General features: G+C 35.9%; 2 protein-coding genes and 1 long non-coding RNA gene across 4 annotated transcripts; 1 reads left to right on the top strand and 2 right to left on the bottom strand.

Moving 5' to 3' along the window:
* Positions 1-582: 582 nt before the first annotated feature.
* On the bottom strand, positions 583-6375 carry LOC130719569 (protein FAR-RED IMPAIRED RESPONSE 1-like). Its single transcript, XM_057570188.1, has 6 exons — positions 6087-6375; positions 5810-6045; positions 1761-1964; positions 1366-1703; positions 807-1071; positions 583-594 (listed from the first exon to the last, which is right to left on the bottom strand). The coding sequence occupies exons 1-6, from the start codon at positions 6373-6375 to the stop codon at positions 583-585; spliced, it is 1344 nt and encodes a 447-aa protein (XP_057426171.1).
* A 5734-nt stretch (positions 6376-12109) lies between these two features.
* LOC130716633 (uncharacterized) lies at positions 12110-18161 on the top strand. 2 transcript variants are annotated; one of them, XR_009012105.1, is made up of 3 exons: positions 12110-16296; positions 16838-17068; positions 17251-18161. It is a non-coding gene; the product is annotated as an uncharacterized LOC130716633 (long non-coding RNA). The 2 variants fall into 2 exon arrangements; XR_009012106.1 differs by having other exon boundaries at positions 12110-16315.
* Positions 18162-18216: 55 nt separating this feature from the next.
* LOC130719568 (haloacid dehalogenase-like hydrolase domain-containing protein At2g33255) lies at positions 18217-21502 on the bottom strand. The gene is made up of 5 exons (XM_057570187.1): positions 21386-21502; positions 20615-20900; positions 20429-20511; positions 19498-19632; positions 18217-18423 (listed from the first exon to the last, which is right to left on the bottom strand). The coding sequence occupies exons 1-5, from the start codon at positions 21500-21502 to the stop codon at positions 18217-18219; spliced, it is 828 nt and encodes a 275-aa protein (XP_057426170.1).
* Between the last annotated feature and the right edge of the window lie 127 nt (positions 21503-21629).

Here is a 21629-nt window from a genome sequence, read left to right as displayed (position 1 = left end):
GTTCGAGCCCGGGTACTGAGACAGTTCAAGGAATGATTTTACCACTAAGTCATCAAAGTTCAGTAGACTACTTCTCCACTAGTTTATTAGATATATTATGGAATATATTATATTGTACTTCAGTTACTTTACTTAATTAAAGTCATTTAGCTAATTGCACATAGTGAATGCATCCATAATATAAATTAATTTGTGGTATATTTTGATTTTCTAAACTAACCATCATGCATCCATAATATAAACGAATTTGGAATTGAAGAGACTTATCTGGAACCCATGTAATAATTAATAGCATAATCTAACCATTAAGGACCTTGTGTCATAGTACATGCCACGATGTTGAATTCAAGGGCCTTACATCCGGGAGGCACATCACTAAATTTTTTACTTGAAGAACAACAAGCAACAGAAACTCCAAATATTATTACAACACATGACTCCAACATGACTCAAATAACTATAAAACACAAAGAGGGAATCCAACAAGCATCTTCCATCGGACATCTTCCAGCATAATACATTTTTCCTTCCAAGAGTGCAACAAGAAGCAGCTTCCAGCATATTTAACTTTTCCATTCCAAGTTAATTATGCACCTGTCACAATAATTGAATACACAATTATTTAGTACAAGATTGACAGAATGTACTATAATAACAAAATTCAATGACTTACTTCACTGTGTATGGCGTAAACAAGTTTTACGATTATGGCTTGATTCGCCGCAAACACTGCAGTGGGAAGTAAGCCGACCACCTCCCCTTCCTTGTGATGTGCTGCTCATGCGCCCTCTTCAGGGGGGTCTAACCGGGTTGCGCATGTATCTTTCAGCCGTATTGTAAGTGTTCATATTGACTTCAGGTTGTTGCACTACATCACGTTTTTCTAACTTCCGAGCTTGTTCAAGCACCAAGTCAATTGTCTCACGAAATGATTCAGGGGTTTTACAAGCTACTTTACTCAACCGCCTACAACTCTCCCTCAAAGCAGAAAGTCTACAAAGACTTAGAGGGTCCCAAGCACCAGAATCTTCCCCACGTAATTCAATCTCGTCTTTTGCACATTTCGACCACCTAACCAACAGTAGGGATGACGACAGTTCAACAAGGTCTAGGAAAACACAAACAGCAAGGATATGATCGCATGGAATGTCGTGTGATTACATTCTCATACAACATCATTTGAATACCATGGTTGAAGGAAACAATGAGACAATCCATTTCTTACCGGACACACAATACCTCGAAACAAAGTAAATGATGCAAGTTGAGGTATGCTTGTATACATTAACCATTAGCATCAAAGACCTATGAAGACCCTTAGAAACTAGTTTAAAAATGTTATTTGTGAAATGATTGGAGGCTGACCATTCAAGCTTCTTAAGTTGTGTTTGAGGAACATGATCACCATGCATAGATGCAAAATCAGCTTCAAGCTCCCTATGCCTCTGATAACTGAGATACCGATTGAAATTATGCATAAAATCTAACAAGTTGTTCCATGAATTCACAAACTTCCCCACTTGGGCATGTAGCCCCTCAACCCTTGAAGTCGTACGAAAACCCGCAAAAAATTGACCCCGCATATGTGCAGCAGCCCACATTTCCTTCCGCTCATACAAGTCTATGACCCACTCATTTTCTTCACACCCACGTTCAGTGACCATTTGAATCCATCTTTCCTCAAACTCTCCAATTTCAAGATCCTATAGCATACATCTAGTAAACAATTGAAGAAATTTGGGATCTGACACATTGCTTACCGCATTTCGAAGAAGATGCCACGCGCATAACCTATGATGCGCAGTAGGAAACACTCTTTTGATTGCTTTCCACATTGCCCCATCTTCATCTGTGATTACTGATACTGGAACTTTTCCTCCCATTGCATCCAAAAAATTCTCAAGCAACCACACGTAAGTTTCCTCTTGCTCATTAGAGACTAGAGCAGAAGCAAAGATAATGGTCTGATTGTGATGATTAACACCAGAGAATACCACCAACGGACGCTTATACTTGTTCTTCTTACCAGTGTTTTTTACCCGCGCGTTGCACGGGGAATACATCTATTATATTTGATAGGTCAATTAATACCTTGATCATTAAAAATATAATAAACAACTGATGAAATAGAAGAGTATGAAATGATGAGCAAAGTAGACAAAAAGTCTTAAATTAAAACCCTTGTTGCATAGATTGAACTTCGTACAATTGAATAACTAATAAAAAAATTGGTTAACCAAATCTCAAATTATGCAAAACATATTAGGGGATGTGGTATAATGATGACTAATAAACAATAGCTGATTTAATCTACAATGAAAAAAAGAGAAAAGATTCTTTATGTACGTGATTATGCGAGTTCATTTTTTACACAATAAAATAAACTAAGTTTGACCCATATCAACATGAAGTCGTTTCACATTCTTCATGAGCCTAAAGACAATAACACAAATTATAGATATGAAGAATCACCAATAAAGCATTCAGAACACATTTTAATCTTAGAAAAAAAAGAATGTACCGTGAAATTTGTTATTGTATTTGATACATTAATTAATACTTAATGAAGGTACTTTCTTGTTAAAATATATTTCTTCCCGTAGGAGAATTTAACTCCTATAATAATTTGTACAAAAAAATTAAAGTGGACTGTATTATTATGTAGTAAAAAATTAACATCAAACTATATTATATTATGTTTTTCTTGTAACAAAAAAAATTCCGATGAAATCTTATTAACATTTATTTTTATGTAGAAGTATTTTCATGTAAAATATTATTCCTATATATAAAAGTTTTTAGGCTCTTTCTAATACATTTAGATCCAGCTTCTCCTTACTCTCAGGATGCCTGAAAGTCTTTTCTCAAGTCTATCTGGTGGGTAATATCGATGAAGATGATGACACCCCACCATACCTTGCTTGCTTCAAGGTCGATCTCTTGTATCCTCCTCCTGCCGAAGACTTTAAGAGTAAACCTTGCCATTCCAACTTTCATTGATTGAGTTTCAGTTGCTTTTTCTGTTGATCCAGGTGAGAAAGCTTACTAAGGCAATCTCTGCTTTTGTCTATCTCCCAATATAAGAAGCATGTTGCTTTGCTCTTATAGTAGTACTAATGGGCGTACTTTAGAACAAATTTCTAGCGAAGGTCTTGACAGTTTGGAACTGAAAGGTTTGGTTCATTAATAATATCTAGTAGTTTCATCATGCTATTCTGCTTTTGAGCTTGTTGTACTTACGGGAGCATTTCTGCGATAAAAAAATTCAGAATAGTAAAGCAGTCGTAGTATGCTCCCTTTACTTGCTCTAGTGCTCAAGTGATAGCTGAGTGCATACTGTTTGCATCTGAATTATATATAAAAGACTCTTAAAAACAACTACTTAATTCTCCATTACAAAGAATATACATTACATCAGAACCTAATTATTATATGTCAGTGACCTAAGTGTCGAAAATAATAGTAATGGAAATTTCGAATGGTGTGCATAAGGGTTAAAAGTCCAATCTCATAAGAAAGAAAAATCTCCATTTACATCAAAATCTCTCTCAGATTTCTCTACCTTACTATCACCACCGTTTTTCTTATAAATTATCCACAAACACACTCACAAATTCCACACAGTACCTAACATCATATGCAAATTTTGTTTTCACTACAACCAGAGTTTGTTCTCTGGCATAAAAAAGCACTTCATAAAGTAAGAAGGTATCACATTTTGAATTTAAATCATTAAAATATTTATTTCTAATTAAAAAATCAAATGAAACTTGCTTCCAAATCAGCAGCAATCCTAGGTGCTATTCCTGATTGTTGTCCAACTTTAACATGAATTAATATGAACTCATGCTAATTCAAATGAAACTTGCTTCCAAATCAGCAGCTTCCAGCCGTATCTGCATTCTAAGTAACAGAAAATCAAGAACTCATGAAGTGAGATTGATAGACATGTTAGAGTAGGATAGACTAAAGACCACCAACCATAATAGCAATATGTGCAACATCAATCTAGCTGTGATAGTGCAAAGATAGCAATCAAATTTGCAGACAGATATGAAAGCCAAAGAATGAATTGAAGCCACTTTTTGGCTATGGCCTTCCAGTGGTTTCCATAACCAATCAGATCTATTTGTAAGGGGAAACTAATCACATGCTACTAAAGAAGATGAATGGAAGAAAACCCCTCTAGAAATTTTAGACCCATTATATTTGTTGAACGGCTAAAACAACTCTTTGCTTTATGTAGCACTGTTGTTGAAAGTACAATAACCAAATCAAAAACATATGCTGATACTAAATCGTAATGTGATAATTACACACTCATGCAAGCAAGACTTCCAATCACACTAAAGTTTGATTAATTGAACCATAGTAGAACAAATGATTAATTATAAAATCTAATATTGCCTTCGAAAAGTGACTTTTAATATATGTAATGATGATAGATAGATGTAGAATTGATGAACTAAGTCAATAAAACTATATGTGCATCACAGTAGTGCAACACCAAACACACATCTCTATCTCTTATCTGGTGAATATATACATATGCATCACAGTAGTGCAACACCAAACACACATCTCTATCTCTTATCTGGTGAATATATACATATAATGGACTGAGAAAAACCTCCATGAGTACTGGTCTCACATGTTTCGTGGCTTACTTGAAATAAGAGCAAAATAAGATCTTGAGTCATCAATCATGTTTCATCTTCAGCTAGCTGAAAAACCTGAAGAAAAGAATTTGAAATTAGCATGGCAAGTGATGAACGAAATTGACCTTGAAATCAAACATGAGTGAATGAAAGTTAAAGGTAAAGTAAAATAAAATTGAAAAAAACCATAACATATTATGCAAGCAAAGGAAGAAAATAATTTGAAACCTCCATCTACAACCTTCCCAATCAGTCCAAGGCAGTAAATCGGAGGGATGCGATTGCAAGTCGATGGCAAAGTGGTTCCGTTGAGAGATGAGACGATTTTGTGAGGGTGGTTCCGTTCAGTGGAGAGATGAGATGAAAATTGCATGGAGGAGATGAATTCCATGGAGGAGATAGTGGAGGTAGGCAGGGTTTTAAGAGGGTTTTTGCTGATGGGATGTATTACTGATTTAAATCACTTATCACAGATTTTATATTAAGATAAAATCATGAAATAAACAACATAAATCCTAATCAAATCTAAAATTTAAAAATGTACTAAATAAATATAGATAAAAACTATCAAAATCTAGCAAATCACAATAAAAACTCATAAAATCCGGAATTAATTAAAAATCCGAAAATTCAATAAAAATACCATAAAAAATAATTAATACTCTAAAAATAAATAATAATATAAATTAAGATAAAATACAGAAATAAACAACATAAATCCTAATCAAATCTAAAATTTAAAAATGTACTAAATAAAAATAGATAAAAACTATCAAAATCTAGCAAATCACAATAAAAACTCATAAAATCCGGAATTAATTAAAAATCCGAAAATTCAATAAAAATACCATAAAAATTAATTAATACTCTAAAAATAAATCAAAAATAAATTAAGATAAAGTCAAGAAATAAAAAACCTAAATCCTAATCAAATCTAAAATTTAAAAATGTATTTTTTTATTAAGGAGAAATAAGGTAAGGAAAAATCAGGGCACATGTGGCAAGTGGGGCCAAGGAGAAAGGGCTTACATGTAAAATATTAGGTGAGAATTAATCTGGGAGCGACACGTCACTAACTTGGCCTGTGAGAGCGACACGTCATGCTAGAAGTTGTTCTTTTCTAATATATATTGATATGTTGCATCAAATGCCAACACATCACCAAACAATGCATAGTTCATACGGCTGCAACCATCACTCCAAAACAACTTGTCTAGCCTTCGATCATCATTACTTGTGTGTTTCCAAAAGATGTCAAGATCCTTCTCCTTCAACTTACGTAAGAAACCAATGACACCTCTAGCATCATTCACATCCTTATTCTTTTCTTTGTATCCTTCATTGTACATTGCTTGGACTCCAAAAGGCACATTTTGATACCCCCCATCTGGTTCGCAAACACACCATAGGCTTGTGGGGCGTTAATACCAGCTTTCCTCAAGTTGTTCATTTGGGTGATTTCAGCCTCAGACATTCTCCTATGTGCAGGTGCCAACCCAATAAATTTATCACCGACAAGTACATGATTATGAACATCAAAAAAAGATCTGACATGCCAACGGTTGTCCACCTTACAAACGTGAACCTGCAAATGAGCTAGACACTCACATTGTGTGTCTTTTTCTAACAGATCGCTTACGCTTTGCACCAACAGAACCGGTTTCTGTCCTTTTACCTTCCCTAAAGCAAACAAATGTCTGTTGAATGACATGCCCATCTCTGTTTTTAACCATCCTACACTTCCTAGCAGCAAATCCGTGCATCCGAGCATACCAACTGTAGAACAAGAATCCACACTCTCAATCCACAAAGTTATATCAAACAACGCCTTTCATAGACAATTCCTTGAAATTTACTCCCCCATATTCTCCATTAGGGTTGAGCAAGGGTCGGTTTCGGGCGGGCTCGGGTGTATTATATCGGGTTTTAACGGGTTTGAATCAAGCATATTCCAAACCATTTCCGACCATGGAAGCCTCGGATATGTCGGGTGCGGGTTGAATCGATGAGCGGGTTGTGCGGGTCGGTTAGAACGGGTATTTTAGAGCTTGGTGGAGAGGCTATGTTCCATGACTAAGACAAGGTAGCGGCGGTCGTCGTTGCAGTGCCACCACCATTAGAGATGGTAAAGCTCTCATCTTGCATGGTTTTTTTGTTCAAAGATGATTAACAATGGTGTTCCCTAGATGAAGCAAGGGAGAAAATAGAGTTGCGGAGAGCATAATAGGTGCGGACAGGAAGAGAAGAGGAAGGGGGAGAAGGAGGAGAATGGTGCTGGACTGAAGTGGCACTGTGGCAGTGTGGTGGGAGAAGGAGAGCAAGAGAAGGACCAGAAAATTGATATGAAGAAGATAAAGTGATGAACTGATAACTCATGAAAGTATTTGATTTATTTCTCAAACCTCTTTTTTTTACGTGAAAGGCTAGTAGCCTAGTATGACAAAAAGAAAACATGTCATGTGAAACGGTGATGGACCAGAAGCTTTTTCTTTGATTAAGACATGCAATCACTTCTTTACAAACAAATGCATTAACTAATGGCTACTTTTACTTTTTAGCTATTAAAAAAATAGAAAGCAAATGCCTCTCTGCGCAAATTGCAGAGTGCAGACTGCTGCAAGGCTAAAAAGTAGTTTTAATTTAAACACACAACACTGATATGCGGTCGGGTTCGGGTACAAGTGGATTTTAAATTCCTAACCCGCACCTGACCATTATCACCCGTATGAGACTGTCTTTCCATTTTGTCTTACCCGTCTATCCGACCCAACTCGACCCATTGCTTATTTTTTGGTCGGTTTTTTCGGGTTTGGGTCGGGCTGGATAATTCTGCTCAGCCCTATCCTCCATACCATTGATTAGAATTGGAATTGTATCGCAAAGTGGCTGCTCATCACCAATATCTTCATCATCACCAGACTCTTCTTCTTTATCACCAGACCCTTCATCTGAATCTTCACCAGAACCTTCATCTGAATCATCATCAGACCCTTCATCTGAATCATCATCAGACCCTTCCTCTTCATCAATAGAACCTTTTCCCCCTTGCTGAACAGGCACTTACTCTTGCTGAACAGGCACTTGCTCTTGCTAAACAGGCACTTGATCTTGCAGTGCGTCATCCCCACAAGACACATCTTGCTGCTGCTCATCACATTCACTAATCATTCTAACTAGATTTTCCTCCTGCAACAGTTATGGAAACATAACAGAGATGACTTCAGTACAAACTTCTCAACTAATCAAATATTAAAATTATATACATTTAAACACTTTCACACATGAAATTTTAGCACATGAGTACCTGAAATGGTAGTTCAGAAGAATGAGGGTTGGAACAAGACTCCTGCGTTCCATGAGACATGTGGCTGCTGCGGTTTAACACCATCTACCACGATAACCCAAAGGAAACCAAACGAGTAAACCTTACCAACGAGCACAGGGATGAGGCCCACCACGAGCACAAAACCCACCTTCAAGATCCATTCACCAACCAGGACAGGAAAACAAAGAACAACACCCACCTACAAAACCTAGCCACCAACGAGCAGAAGGTATGATAGTAGCCAGTAGGCAATAGCAGGGGACACGGGCGGGGGAAAACGGATAACCAGAGGAGAGGAGAAGAAATTGAGAGAGACTCGATCAAGAACCCTAAACTGGATCCACTGAGAAGTAAACAAAAGGGGAAAATGTTGAGGAAGGTTTGATTCCGGGTTGAAAAGGGCTTGGATCGGGTAGGGGTTTAATTCATTAAGTTTTTACCATGACTTATTTACCAGATCCACTTACCTTAATTAATGTTATTTAATCAATAACTAGTATCCTAATCATTAACTAATAAATAGGTATTTTTGAATTTCTTATAAAATCCTAATTATCTGGAAACCCCCTATCTTAGGTAAAAAGGTACTTATGCAAGTGTACACAAATTTTTACTTATGTATGTTAAAGAAATCCCAAAATTCAGGTGATGTTATAGTCTATAGGTATAACTCATAGAGACACATTTGATTCATTCACATATTTTGTGCTATTTAAATGAAACATATATAATATATTTATTGTGTAAAAATTGTTTAAATCAACTTATAGCCTTACATTAATAACATTATTTAGCATGAGTAATATTTAGACATGTAATCAAAAAACTTAGCTCATGCCACATATTGAATCCCCATTATCAACAGGCCCAAATTGATATACTACTATATCTTAATAAAAACTAATCATTGAGTATAATTTTGTGATGTTTGAAAAGGGTTAAATATAGAGATTAACAATAAAAGAAAATCAAGATATAAAAACTATTATATTTAGATGCAATCTTCAAAACTAATAAACTAATATTGCCCATGTCTAAGAAACAACCACTTTGATTTTTTCAAAAAAATTCAAAACTAATAAATTAATATTTCCCGGTTATGCTACATATAACTGCTATATATATATATATATATATATATATATATATATATATATATATATATATATATCATCCCGAATGATAGCTCAAGTGGTAAGAGCTATGGTGAAAGATCCCTGAATGATAGCATAAGTATTAATGGGATGAAGGGTTAAAGGTCCATAGTTAGAACCTTGAGGAGAACTAATTTTTTTTTTTGAATTCTAGGAGAATTATTTTACTAACAACCGCCTATTAAAAACATTATATATACTCTCTCCGTTCCCTATTATAAGTCATTTTTTTTGAAAAAAATTGTTACAAAATATAAGCCACTTTCTAATATCTAGGAATCATTAAACAATTTTTTCCAAGGTCACCCTCATATTTAATGTAAAAGAGATGATAAACTTTAGAAGTATTAACTTGGAGAGAAAATCATAGCAAACTAAATAAGGGTAATCTACGGAAGTAAATCATTTTCTTTACAAATTTATTACAAATAACTAATTCTCTTAAATTAAGAGAATTAGTTATTTGTGAGTTATATATAGGAATAGAGAGGAAGTATAATCATAGGATGATATAGATACATGCACTGGTTACACGTGAAAATTGAAACGGTTAAATTAAGGTACAATTACCAACAAGCTCCCCTCCCCTGTTTCTCCCAGCCGGCCCTTGTTACTTGTTCATTTTCTCCGGCAGCCGCCTATGCATATTCATGTAGGTGCAGGTAAGCCACAAAATCCTAGGAGCACGTATATAATAACAAAAATTTGACTATGATGGAATATAGAAATTATGCATAGCTTCATGACAGAGATATCATATAAGTAATTCATTTTATAAAGAAGAAACTGTAGAAAAATGTAAAGGTGATATCATTAAGAATACAAATACAGAGATTATGTAGAAAGATTTATAGAAGAATGATAAGAACCATTCATGGACACCTACGGAATGCACTGACTCTTGACAGCGAACATATAGGATAATGGGATGATTGACGAATATTCCAAAATATGCCACTCTCATAAATCATAATTGATTTTGACTTCGAAATCAATTGTAAGAGAATTTTCAAACATCCACGAAGAAGGAAACATAACTCAATTTCTATCTCGCGAGAGAACTTACATCATCATCAAAGAATTTGCATGTAGCATAAAAGTACTTGCCCATGCATACTCCACAGTTTATGCAGCACTGCTGAACCTGCAGGTAGCATGAGAAACAATCAACACATTAGAAAATGCAAGTAATATATTACCATTTTTATTAATCAGCAATAAAATGTCACATAATGATTATATGGTTAAATTTTAAGAAAGCATAAACACATGACATAATCTCTGTCTCTGCTGCTGCTACTGTCATGGTCATGTCCATGCTCGTGCTTCTTCTTCTTCTTCTTGTCGTGCAACCTGCAAACAGCAAAGGAAGCTTGTAAGTATTTCCTGTAGTCAGCTCAAAGAATTAGAAAGAAAGGAAGAGAGAATCATGGAAAAACTAGCAAAACACAGTGCATTGAGCTCTGTGCAATAAATAAAAAAGATACAAAAGAAGCATTTAAGAATTAAGATCATAACAATAACATAATAAACACCTAAAACTATGAAAGGAACAGAGCTGCCACTCACAATTTTCAAGGAGGTTCTGAGTTCCCAAGCACGGGTAGAGGCTGAACGACAATCTCATCAGGGCATAAAAGAATGAGGTCCAAGTTCTCAAGTGCCTCTCTTTTGTTGACATTGTTCCTGTAAATGGTACAAAAACATAATATACATCACAGAAACATGATGAGTAAAAGAGCATCAATTTTAAAAATTTAGATTGAAAAGCACCATCCAAATATACCTCAACAGAAGAGTGACTGCATCAAAGAAACCTTGAAGAACTGAAGCTAAAACACAAATCAGAAAAACATGGTTCAAAAAAAAGCACTGTGAATGATTCAGAGAAGGGAACAATGTTTTGTCTTTAACTTACTTGAAGGTCTAAGCGAAGTGGCACTTGAGTTTCTTCAACTTTTGCGTAATTAAAGTTGAATAAAACGTGTATAATTGAGAAGGGTAAAAACCTCTAGAATAGAAGGGAAAACAGCATAGCAAATGAGTAATTCAAAATACAAATTGAAACAATATATCCCTCTAAACCCCATTTGTTTGATTCCTTATTAGCAACAGCCAAGGCAAAGGACAATTACAATTAGCACAACTAACAGAAGATAAAAGAAAAATACCAATTCGCAACCAACGCGCAGCCCAACTCCGACTTGGATCCATGATTGAAATAATCCTGTAGAAAAAAAATTAACAACAAAATGAGAATGGAGAAATTCTAAAAAGGGGTTTCAATTTGATGACAATACAAATAAACAATCCCACCCATTGAAATTGGGGGTAGTGCAATCCGCAATCCGCTCATGATCTTCTTCCATCTTAAAGAATTGACAATTCTCACAACCTGAATCTCTAAACTGTGTCTTATTCGTTGTGGGAGAGGAGCCGCTAAATTGTAAGAGGGGTGCTTCTCGGTCAGGTTCGTTGTGGGAGAGGAGCCGCTCAATTGAAAGAGGGGAAGAGTTTAGGTTTAGGTGAAAGGAGAAATCATGACATATGTGGCAAGTAGGGGCAAGGAGGAAGAGCCTAGCTTTGACACGTGTCAAAAATCAAGTGAGAACTAATCTGGGAGCGACACACCATTAACTTGGCCTGTGGGAGTGACATGTCATCAAATCAGCCTTAGAAAAGTTCTTCTTTTCTAATATATATATATATATTTATTAATATTGATATTGATTGATTGATTGATGATATTGATATTAATATTGATGATATTGATTGATGATATATCATCCCGAAGGATAACTTAAGCGGTAAGAGCTATGATGAAAGATCCCCGAATGATAGCATAAGTATTGGTGGGATGAAGGGTTAAAAGGTATGTAGTTAGAACCTTGAGGAGAACTATTTTTTAATTTTGAATTTTAGGAAAATTAATTTACCAACAACCGCCTATAAAAAAATCATAGGATAGGATGATATAGATACATGCACTAGTTACACGTGAAAATTGAAACGGTTAAATTAAGGTACAACTACCAACAAGCTCCCCTCCCCTGTTTCTCCCAGCCGGCCCTTGTTACTTGTTCATTTTCTCCGGCAGCCGTCTATCCATATTCATGTATGTCTTTCTTTCGGTATAATTGTGTATGTCTTTCAATTATCTATTCTATTTACCTTTCAATTATCATATGTCTTTCTGCTTCAGATCCAACAGAATAACAAAACTTGTTGCTGTTCTTTTCAGATCAGATCCAAAAGGAATAATCATATCTTCAGTCAGAATAACAATACTTGTTTAAGTTTCTCAATCTTTATTTTACTTGATTCATTTTATAATCCTGTGGTGTTGCTCTTCCAGATTAGATCCAAAAGGAATCACTATGTCAAGCATCACATGCTTCAAATCCCTCCAATTCCACTCCCCTCATCCAAAAAACACTGTCTTCAATATATTTGCTTCCCATCATCACCCACTGCCCTTCTCAATTATTCTCAATTTTAATCCTGTTGTGTTTCTTGTGTTCCAGACCCAAAAGGAATCAGCATCTCAAGTATCGTGAAATTCTTTCTAGATATCAAAGCCAATGTCTTCATTTCAGTTCAAGGTTCAAATGCTAATACAAAAAAAAGGTTTTTTTTTTAATTGAAGCTGAAAATTGGAATTAAAAACTGAAAATGATGTACTATTCTGTATTCTTAGCTGCCTTTATATTATTTTCCCTCAACCAAATTATTATTATGACAGATTTCCACATTCTCCTTGTTTTCTGTTTGCATCTAAAGCATAACAAGCTCACAACACATAGAGTATTGTGGAACGATTCTGTCATGGAGATCTGGTTCGTGTTGCAGAATTGCAACAAGACTTATATGCATTTAAGCAAAATTCACTCACTGTTACAGAGTTTTTTATAGAACTTTTAAGTGTTTGATTGCTCTTTTTGAAAACTGTTTTCTGTTTGCATTTAAAGCATAACAAACTTTAAGGGTTTGATTGCTCTTTTTGATTACTTGTTTCAAAAACTGTTTTTGAAAAAAGTTCTCATTTTCAATTCTTAAAACTAAAAAACAAGAACAGCTAAAAGATGTTTTCAATTTCTGTTTTAGTTTTCAAATTAACATTTTTCAACTGTTTGAAAACACCTTATTTAAACAGTTTTCTTCTTGAAAAAATAGTTTTCAAAAACAGTTTTGAAAACAGAAAACTAAAAACTGCAATCAAACACACCCTCTGAGACTTTTACTGCAGAGGAATTTCTGGCTCTTAGGAGCAACTTCAGCAAACAAGGTTACAGTCTCAGCCAGAACCAAAGGTTAATCAATCAGGTCATTGTTGAGAGGAAGCATTCTTCTCATTCAGACAACAAAGACGGTATTCTTTGTATTTCTCCTACCTCTTCACACACTTCACTAGGGTCATGGATTCTAGAGTCCTAGACACAGGAGCAACTGATCATATATGTGGTTGTTTATCTTGGTTGACTAAGCAAAAAGCCATTAAACCTATTGGAGTCAAGTTGCCTAATGGCAATATTGCTACTGTCATTTTCTCAGGAACCCTACAATTAACTGAGTTTATTTTCCTGAAAGATGTTTTGTACATTCCTAAATTTAGCTTCACTTTAGTCTCAGTCACTAAATTGGCATCACAAGTTCATGGAAAATTGATTTTTAATGGAGATACTTGTATGATACAGTATCAAAGTTTGAGGCAGGGGTTCTTGGCAGCAAACCTGCTTCTACACCTAGTGATTCGAGTGTAAGATTAACTCAAGAAGACAACAACTCTCATATCATGATGCAGCTCAGTATAGACGATTGATTGGGAAGCTGTTGTACTTGACAAACACTAGGCTAGTTATACAATTTCCTGTTCAGCAATTAAGTCAGTACATATCTTGCCCAACTACAACTCATTATCAAGCAGCTCAACGGGTCTTGAAGTACTTAAAAGGGAGTCCAGAAAAGGGATTTTCTTTCCTCGTGATTCAACTGTTCAGCTTATCGGATTTTCATATGCTGACTGTGGTGGATGCAAAGATACTAGAAAATCGATCGGTGGCTATTGCTTCTTTTTAGGCAAATCCCTTGTGAGCTGGCGTGCAAAGAAGCAAGTCACAGTAGGGCACTGGCAAGTGCTACTTGTGAGCTGCAATGGCTCTCTTAGTTGGTACATGATTTGCAGATTCACTGTTCTAAGAAATCAGTCCTTTATTGTGACAACAAGAGTGCACTTCTTAATTCATATTGCTGCTAACGTCGTGTTTCATGAAAGAACCAAGAATTTGGATATTGACTGTCATATAGTGAGGGAGAAAACTCAATGGTTTGGTGTTATTATTACCACCGACAAGCCAGGATCAAACAGAAGATCTCTTTACTAAGTCCCTTCTACACACTTCCATTATCTTGTGGCCAAGCTGAACATGATCAATATATATCAGGCTCAGCTTGAGGGGGCTGTAAAGCTATTTATGTATCTGATAACTAGTAAGTAGTTAGCTTCTAAAATAAGAAAGTCAGTTAGAGGTTAGTTAGCTTGTTAACTCACTGTTAGGGTGTTAGTTGGAGGTTGTAACAGTTTCTGCTGAGCTGTCGTGTGAGCTGTTTTCTCAGGCATAGTGTGCGAATAGACTCTGTATAAGCTCACCTTGTAACAGAATTGATTTATTGAATGAAAACCAGTTTCATCTCAAAGTTTCTCCATTTACTTTCTCTGGTTCAACCTCATAACTTTGCTTTCTATGAGAATATTATTAGCCCTTGATTTGTCGTTGAAGATGAGAATATTAGTAAAAGATGTTGCAAAAAAAGTGAATTCTTTACTTCATATTGCCTTTCTATTGGCTAATATGTTACCAAGTACTGGTTCTCCTAATTGACCTTTACTGTTTAAATGTTTGTCTGTATTTCCATGTGATATGTGTATGATTGACATACGACTTAGTGGACAGAGAGATGCATGTATAGTAGGGAAATAAATATCATTGAGAACAATGATCCTTATGACATGGAAGATTTTTCAAATTGCAATGCCATTACAAGAATACATCAGTCATCCGGTGGCCTGGGACATTGTACATAATGAAGCAACATTCCAGGTGCATCAGCATGTATTCTTTATAGGGTGTTCAGATAAGGGGGGGGGGGGGGAGGGGGGAAAGAGAAAGAGTTTGTATTGTAACTACATTTTTTATGGTATGATAAAAAATAAAAAGCTTCCAAACCTTATTTATAGTAATACTGGACTCCCAGTTCTAATCAAATGCAAAAGCCATGATAATACCAAGAAATATGGAAAGCCGAAAGCAGTTATGAGAGAAAATTTAAGATACTTTTGTTGTAAGTAATAATTCAAATGCTAATCTATAACTTACTAATAGAGTTTTGCATTTACTGTTCGTTAGGATTTTTAGTTTACAGTTCATCAAGAGCATTTTGTTGTCCAGAACCCCTATTCTTCAAGGCCTGATACCATAGCCCTGATCCAGCTATCCAGCTGCAAGCTGGAACACCTCTCACTGATGATGTTGTGTGTGCATCTTCCCCTTTGCTCTGGTTCGCCTATGGCGTAGAACCGCTAGGCCTTCGCATCAATCATCTGGATTATCGATGGATTAGGCTTGATAGGTGCCTCAAAGATCATCTGTTCTGGATTCTTTCTGTATTTGTGTGTAAATTTCAAATCCATGGAACCAGCTGCATTCACCCTTTTTAGCCACACCCTAGCTCAGAAATCTTGCTTTGGATTCTGCTTTACAGGTTGTTTGATTTGATACAATCAATATCTTGATGGCTTCTAGCTTTCCATGCTCTGTGGCTCCAGTTGCAGGTAGATGTTTATTTATAAACCTTTGGTTGTGTTGTTTCTCATCAGTTGCTAGTTCATTCAGGTGGGATCTGAGACGGTGAGGCGGTCGGAGAAGTTGCAGAAGAGGACTATAGCGGTGGTGAACCATCTACGCCATTTGCAATTCAGCTGCTTATTATTGATGCTGAGGCAATTACTACTCCAGATTTATGATTATTTGTTGTTACATGTTAAAAAATCTTCATGGTTACTGATGATATTTCTCTATCTCATGCCGCTCGACTCTCCTTATTACTGACTCTGGACGGCAGAGATCCATCATCAGATTTGCTCCGACTACTCCACACCGAGGTATCATCTATCAATTTTCGTAAGTATCTGATAAGGTTTTCAATACTACAAAATTATTCAGTTAAAAGTCGTAGGCAACCTAGAAATATACGCAATACTAAGTATGAGTACACATAATCTTTAGGCTTGACAGTTAAATCTTGAACCTCCGGGTTCAATTCCTGAAAGAACTGTTATTTAACCTTTGATTAAATGTTTTGCCATAAATAAATACTCGAGGCCCTGAATATACTTGAAAGTTGAATAATGATTCTGTTTAAATTTGTGGTTTTCGAATGACAATTCCTGATTAATTTCTATAAGTGTCTTCAATCTTTATATGGTACCAATTTATTATCAACGATTATGTATTAATAGTATTATATTGAAATCAATACTTGCTTTAGCTATTATTAAATATTTGTGGACGATACCAAGCATGTTGTCATTGTTCATAATTGTTTGTGTAATTTGGACTTTGTAAACACGTTATTCAGCTTAATACGTTATGGATCCCTCTATATTGTTCGGCACAGTGACATCTTGTTCTTCTATCTATTAGGAAAATATACAGCTTCGGCTGTCACCTTTTGTCTATATAGGTCCTTCTGGAAGCTTTCTTCTTAAGATCGTAGCTTATCAAGTGCATGGTTCGTCCAGTCGTACTTATTTCATTGTTATTGGATGGACTTCGCCAGAAATGCTGCAAAATTTCAGAAGATTGGAATGAGACCTTTTGATGGGATACCTTTACTCTAGGAAGATTATGACTTATTCATCTCCAATTACTAAGGTGAAGAAAACTTAACCTCCTTTTGAGCATGGCAGTAAAAAATGTTTGTTGGTTTTATCAGTGTATTGTGAGGCTCGTTTGATGTTTAAAAAAAGTATTTCTCTATTTCAGCCTTTCTCCCTATTATAATTTGCAATTTCATTTAGCAAATCTAGAATAACTTTCTAATATGTTTTTAACAGATTCAATGTGTACCATGATTTGTATCATTTAACATATTGGTGTTGGAAAATGTATGAGTCCTTACTGCAAAGGAGCAAAAGAATAGACCAGGTAAGCTGTTTGTCACAAATAGCTTTGGTTATGGACTGCGTTAGTTGACTTGAGTTTGTGCATTTGGATTCTGTTAGTATTAGTAAACCTTCTATATAAGGTTGTGTAATTCATTCTGATTTCAATTGAATAAGAACAATCATTCTCTCATACCATCTTCTCTGTTACTGGACTCCCATTTCTAATTAAATGCAAAAGCTATTCATGATAATACAAAGAAATATGGAAAACAATTCTGAGAGAAAATTTAAGATAATTTTGTTGTAAGTAATAATTCAAATGCTAATATGATAATAACTGTCAGTGGATAGTTAGGACAGTTATAATAGCTATAGTAGATAGTTAGGACAGTTACAATAAAACAGGTTAGTGTTGTTTAAACTTTAAATGCTGCTTTGTTTCAGATTCTTGTACTAACAGGTTAGTGTTGCATTGACAGTTCAACACTAACCTTTTTTGAACAGTTCAAGACTTTTCTCCTTTTCTAGTATTTTCCCTATCCGATCATCTGGTGAGAACTTCCAAGGAACACATTTTCCTTCTTTTACATTTTGCTCGAAGCCCCAATCTGCCAAGGCATCCGCACTCTCATTTTCACCTCTTGAAACACGCGTAATCTCGTAGCTTTTAAATTCCTTTGCTTTTGCACGGATCTTCTTAATCTGTGAACCCTTGGTGATTTGTTAACAACCTTTGGACTCCCATTAAGCACTTCCATAAAATTCTTAGAATCTGTATAGGCCTTCACTTCTAAACCAGCACATGAATTTCCTTTCTTTTTTTCTTTCCACCACTCCATGCATTGCAATTAGGTTTGGCGTGCGGCAATCGCCTCTGCTTTTGAGCTTCCACCCCATGTATGAATTCGTTTTCTCCTAATTTAATGTAGAATCCAAACAGAAAGTTTCCTCTGCTATCCGTATAATTCCAGCAGCGCAGCCTTTATTCAATTTCTTACAATAGGTTGCATCACTGTGGACATAAACCACTGATGAGCCATCATCATCAGCCTTAGAAGCTGCTTCATCTGTTGTTCCTGGTTGAGGAACGGTGTTAACTTCTGCTAGGTTCGGATCCCCTCCCTGTGGCATCATTAACCATTTAGAAAACAAATCTTAACATGAAAATCAGCACATGAAAAACCATGACACTTAAACTTAACATGTTTCTCAAAAATAAAATCATTACTATTCTGCTTCTCGTGCAAATTGCCACTGACAGAAAATACAAGGATACACTTTTTACCATAGTTTTGGGGTTATGTGTAAGAAAATGAAGTTGATGTACCATAGAGGGTTAGTGTAACCTTACCCTAAAAGTTGCAGAGTATATGATTGCATTTGATGCACTCTAAAGGATAGGACAAATAGAGCAGCAGATTACAAACAATTGGAGAGCCTAGAACATATACTATGCGGAAAACTATGAAAAGAAACCAGTCCTTGAGTGGTTTCTAAGAAAGGTCCAGGTGCATCTTCAACCGCCAAACGGAAGGAGAAGTGAAGATGATGAAGAACCAGATTTTGAAGACAACTTTGAGGATCAGGAAAGACAGAGGAAGAGAGATAGACCTCAGGATGGCAACGAAGTTGACTATGTCAGGGTGGAAGAGGAGACATTTAGATTTCTACTTTGTATTTTCTTGTTTTCTATCTTTTATTGTTATAATGTTAGTTGAAACATGAACTTGATGGTTTTTTACTTTCTATTCAATTTATGAAACTTATGGTGTTCTATCTATGATTGTGTTATATTTGATGGTTTTATCTCGGTTCAGATATTCATTCATGACATTAAGTTACTAGTTCTTTTTTTTTTTACTGTACTATCCAGGTTTTTTTATGCTCACTGGCTTGTCATAATCCACGTTATCTGCCATATTTCTATGGCAGATTTTTTGCTTGCCGCCACCCGCATTGAGTACAATGGTTTAGTAGGTATCAAATTTTAAAGTTTTGTCTAGTCTAGAACCTTGAGTTTGTAAACAGAGGTGAAAAGAGATACTAGAAGAACACCACAAGCATTATTTCCATATAAAGATAATAGTAAGAACTGATGCACTTGAAATGGCAAAGTTACAACGCTAATAGTGTCCCAGTAGTCATAAACATGAAATGCACAGAATCAATCACATTATCAGGAAAAGAATCACTCACGTCATCTTTAAGGCTATCCCCGATCATTATCACTTCATTTGGCTGAACTTCCCAAAGAGAACAAATATGCAACTGTGGAGCTGGATCAGGTTTGTAAGGACGAAATTCCCTGCTTAACGCCGGAGAAAATGTAATCTGCAGCAATGAAAAAGTCAAATAATATATATTATATAATGAAGGAGTTTAACACTTAAAAAGAAAGAAGAAATAAACTAATTTCCTTCATCATGCCAAGAGCCATTGAATATGAAAAAGAACAGGGGGATATGGAAAGAGAAGTGTGTATGTTCAGTTTACTATGCCTCTATCAGAATTAGAAATATGAACCTTTTAGAATAATTAATCCCTTTGGATGTGGGCTTATTGGAGCTTACCTACTAGAAAATGCACTAAATAAGTTCGAAAAAGTGATCTTTGGTCTGCATCCAAAAGGTAGAATGTCCAGATTGATGCCACAGTCTCAACCTATTCTTCACTTTGCAAATTTGTTCTCCATTTATTTACTCACTTTTGTTGGAGATAGGATAGGATTAAGGCCCTCTTTGGAAGAGCTTATTTGAGCTTATCTTGAAAATAGCTTATGATCTACCTATAAACTGTTTTGAGCTTATTTTCATAAGTTGTTCGATTAACTAATGAAAAAGAGCGTATGCTAAACTTATTCTTAGCTTATTCCAATATGTTTTTCAAGCTAGCTTATGAATAAGTGTTCGTGCGATAATCACTTATAGTCATAACTCAAGCCCTTAATTAAGTTGTTTACAAAACACGCCCTAAATAAAATGAAATGGAACAGTTAACAATGAAACTTGACAACATAAGCTGTTATGCCACACTCACTGCCAAATTGTGACAATAATCAAACTATATGTCATAATTACAGAAAGCATGTTTTACATTTGCAGAAAGCAAAGCATGATAAACTACAAACCCCAAATCGTTCATGAAATATATCAACAGCAGACTTGACATTGCGTGTAATCAATCCCCGAAGGCGACAAAGGTCAGCAGCACCTGCAGTGCAGTACGAGAATCGAAATGAGCACCGCATGAACAAGAGAAGAGAACGAAACAACAATGAAAATGGTGGGGAAGGAAGGGTATAGACATAGTATACCAGGCATGATTTGGAGATGAAGAAGAGCTTGGCGCTTGAAATCAGCGATGGTGTCATAGGCCTGTTGCTGTTGGTGTTGAAGCCATCGGTCGATATGAGACAAGTTGTCGATACCGGAGGGGCTCTGGGCTTTGATGCGGCGATACTCATCGTCACCGAGGACAGCACGGTACATGTCGAAAACGACGCCCCTGAGGCGCGTTTTGGTGGTGGTGGCGGTGTATCGTGGGAGTGTGAGGTGGCAGAGAGGAAGAGGAAAGCCCTTGTGGCCGTGGACAGCATCGAGCTGAAAGGTTTAGTGTGTTGTGCAAGAATCTGAGTATAGAGACACGATTTCTTAAGGGACAAAGTGACGAAAAACTTGGAGCTTGTCCATTGTCCCATTGAAGAACAGCTTGCTGATTTGTTAAACCTCTGAGAGAGAGAGAGCTGAAAGGTTTAGTGTGTTGTGCAGGAAGCTGAGTGAGTATAGTGTCTATAGCTACTGTTCTGAATTAGTAGGGAGTATTGGAAATAAATAGTGTAATTCCGGGGTAGCTATGTAATAATAGATAATAATCATGTTTTGAAATGTAACCCTCTTGTAACACTCATTAAAAGGGCACTCAATTTCAGAATCATTCTCTCTTGCATTCAATTCTATTAATTTCTGTTTAGTGTAATTTCTCTCTCTTTCTCATTGACTGTGATTAATGCTAAACCCTAGCATTAATACTTGATGATTGAAGTGTGTTAATGGTGTTCTAGAAAGTTTGATCATATTGTTACTACCATAGAGGAATCGAAGGATCTTGAAAGCATCAAGATTGATGAGTTGCAAGGATCACTTGAAGCACATGAGATGAGGTTGAATCTGAGGGATTCTGAGAGAGATGGTGAGCAAGCCATGTATGCTCGTGGAAATTTCAGTAAGAGAAATTGGAATCACAAAGGAAAATCCTCCAAATCGAAATCTTGGAAGGGTGAAGAGTCAGGGCAAGCTTCAAATCATGAAGAAGATGGCGACTCAAAGAAG

The sequence above is a fragment of the Lotus japonicus genome, chromosome 5 (assembly GCF_012489685.1).
Source record: "Lotus japonicus ecotype B-129 chromosome 5, LjGifu_v1.2".
Taxonomy (NCBI): domain Eukaryota; kingdom Viridiplantae; phylum Streptophyta; class Magnoliopsida; order Fabales; family Fabaceae; genus Lotus; species Lotus japonicus.
This window is presented reverse-complemented; position numbering and strand designations above follow the sequence as displayed.

What these genes read in the sequence shown, in the direction of transcription:
- LOC130719569 (XM_057570188.1), bottom strand. Translation starts at nt 6,375, where the DNA reads ATGGGCATGTCATTCAACAGACATTTGTTTGCTTTAGGGAAGGTAAAA. An exon ending in GAACAACTTGAGGAAAGCTG is followed by an intron (nt 6,046 to 6,086) that starts GTATTAACGCCC and finishes TTTGCGAACCAG; the next exon opens with ATGGGGGGTATCAAAATGTG. An exon ending in GGCATCTTCTTCGAAATGCG is followed by an intron (nt 1,704 to 1,760) that starts GTAAGCAATGTG and finishes TGTATGCTATAG; the next exon opens with GATCTTGAAATTGGAGAGTT.
- LOC130719568 (XM_057570187.1), bottom strand. Translation starts at nt 21,502, where the DNA reads ATGGCTTGCTCACCATCTCTCTCAGAATCCCTCAGATTCAACCTCATC. An exon ending in GATCCTTCGATTCCTCTATG is followed by an intron (nt 20,901 to 21,385) that starts GTAGTAACAATA and finishes TAAACCTTTCAG; the next exon opens with CTCGATGCTGTCCACGGCCA. An exon ending in TCATCTCCAAATCATGCCTG is followed by an intron (nt 20,512 to 20,614) that starts GTATACTATGTC and finishes ACTGCACTGCAG; the next exon opens with GTGCTGCTGACCTTTGTCGC.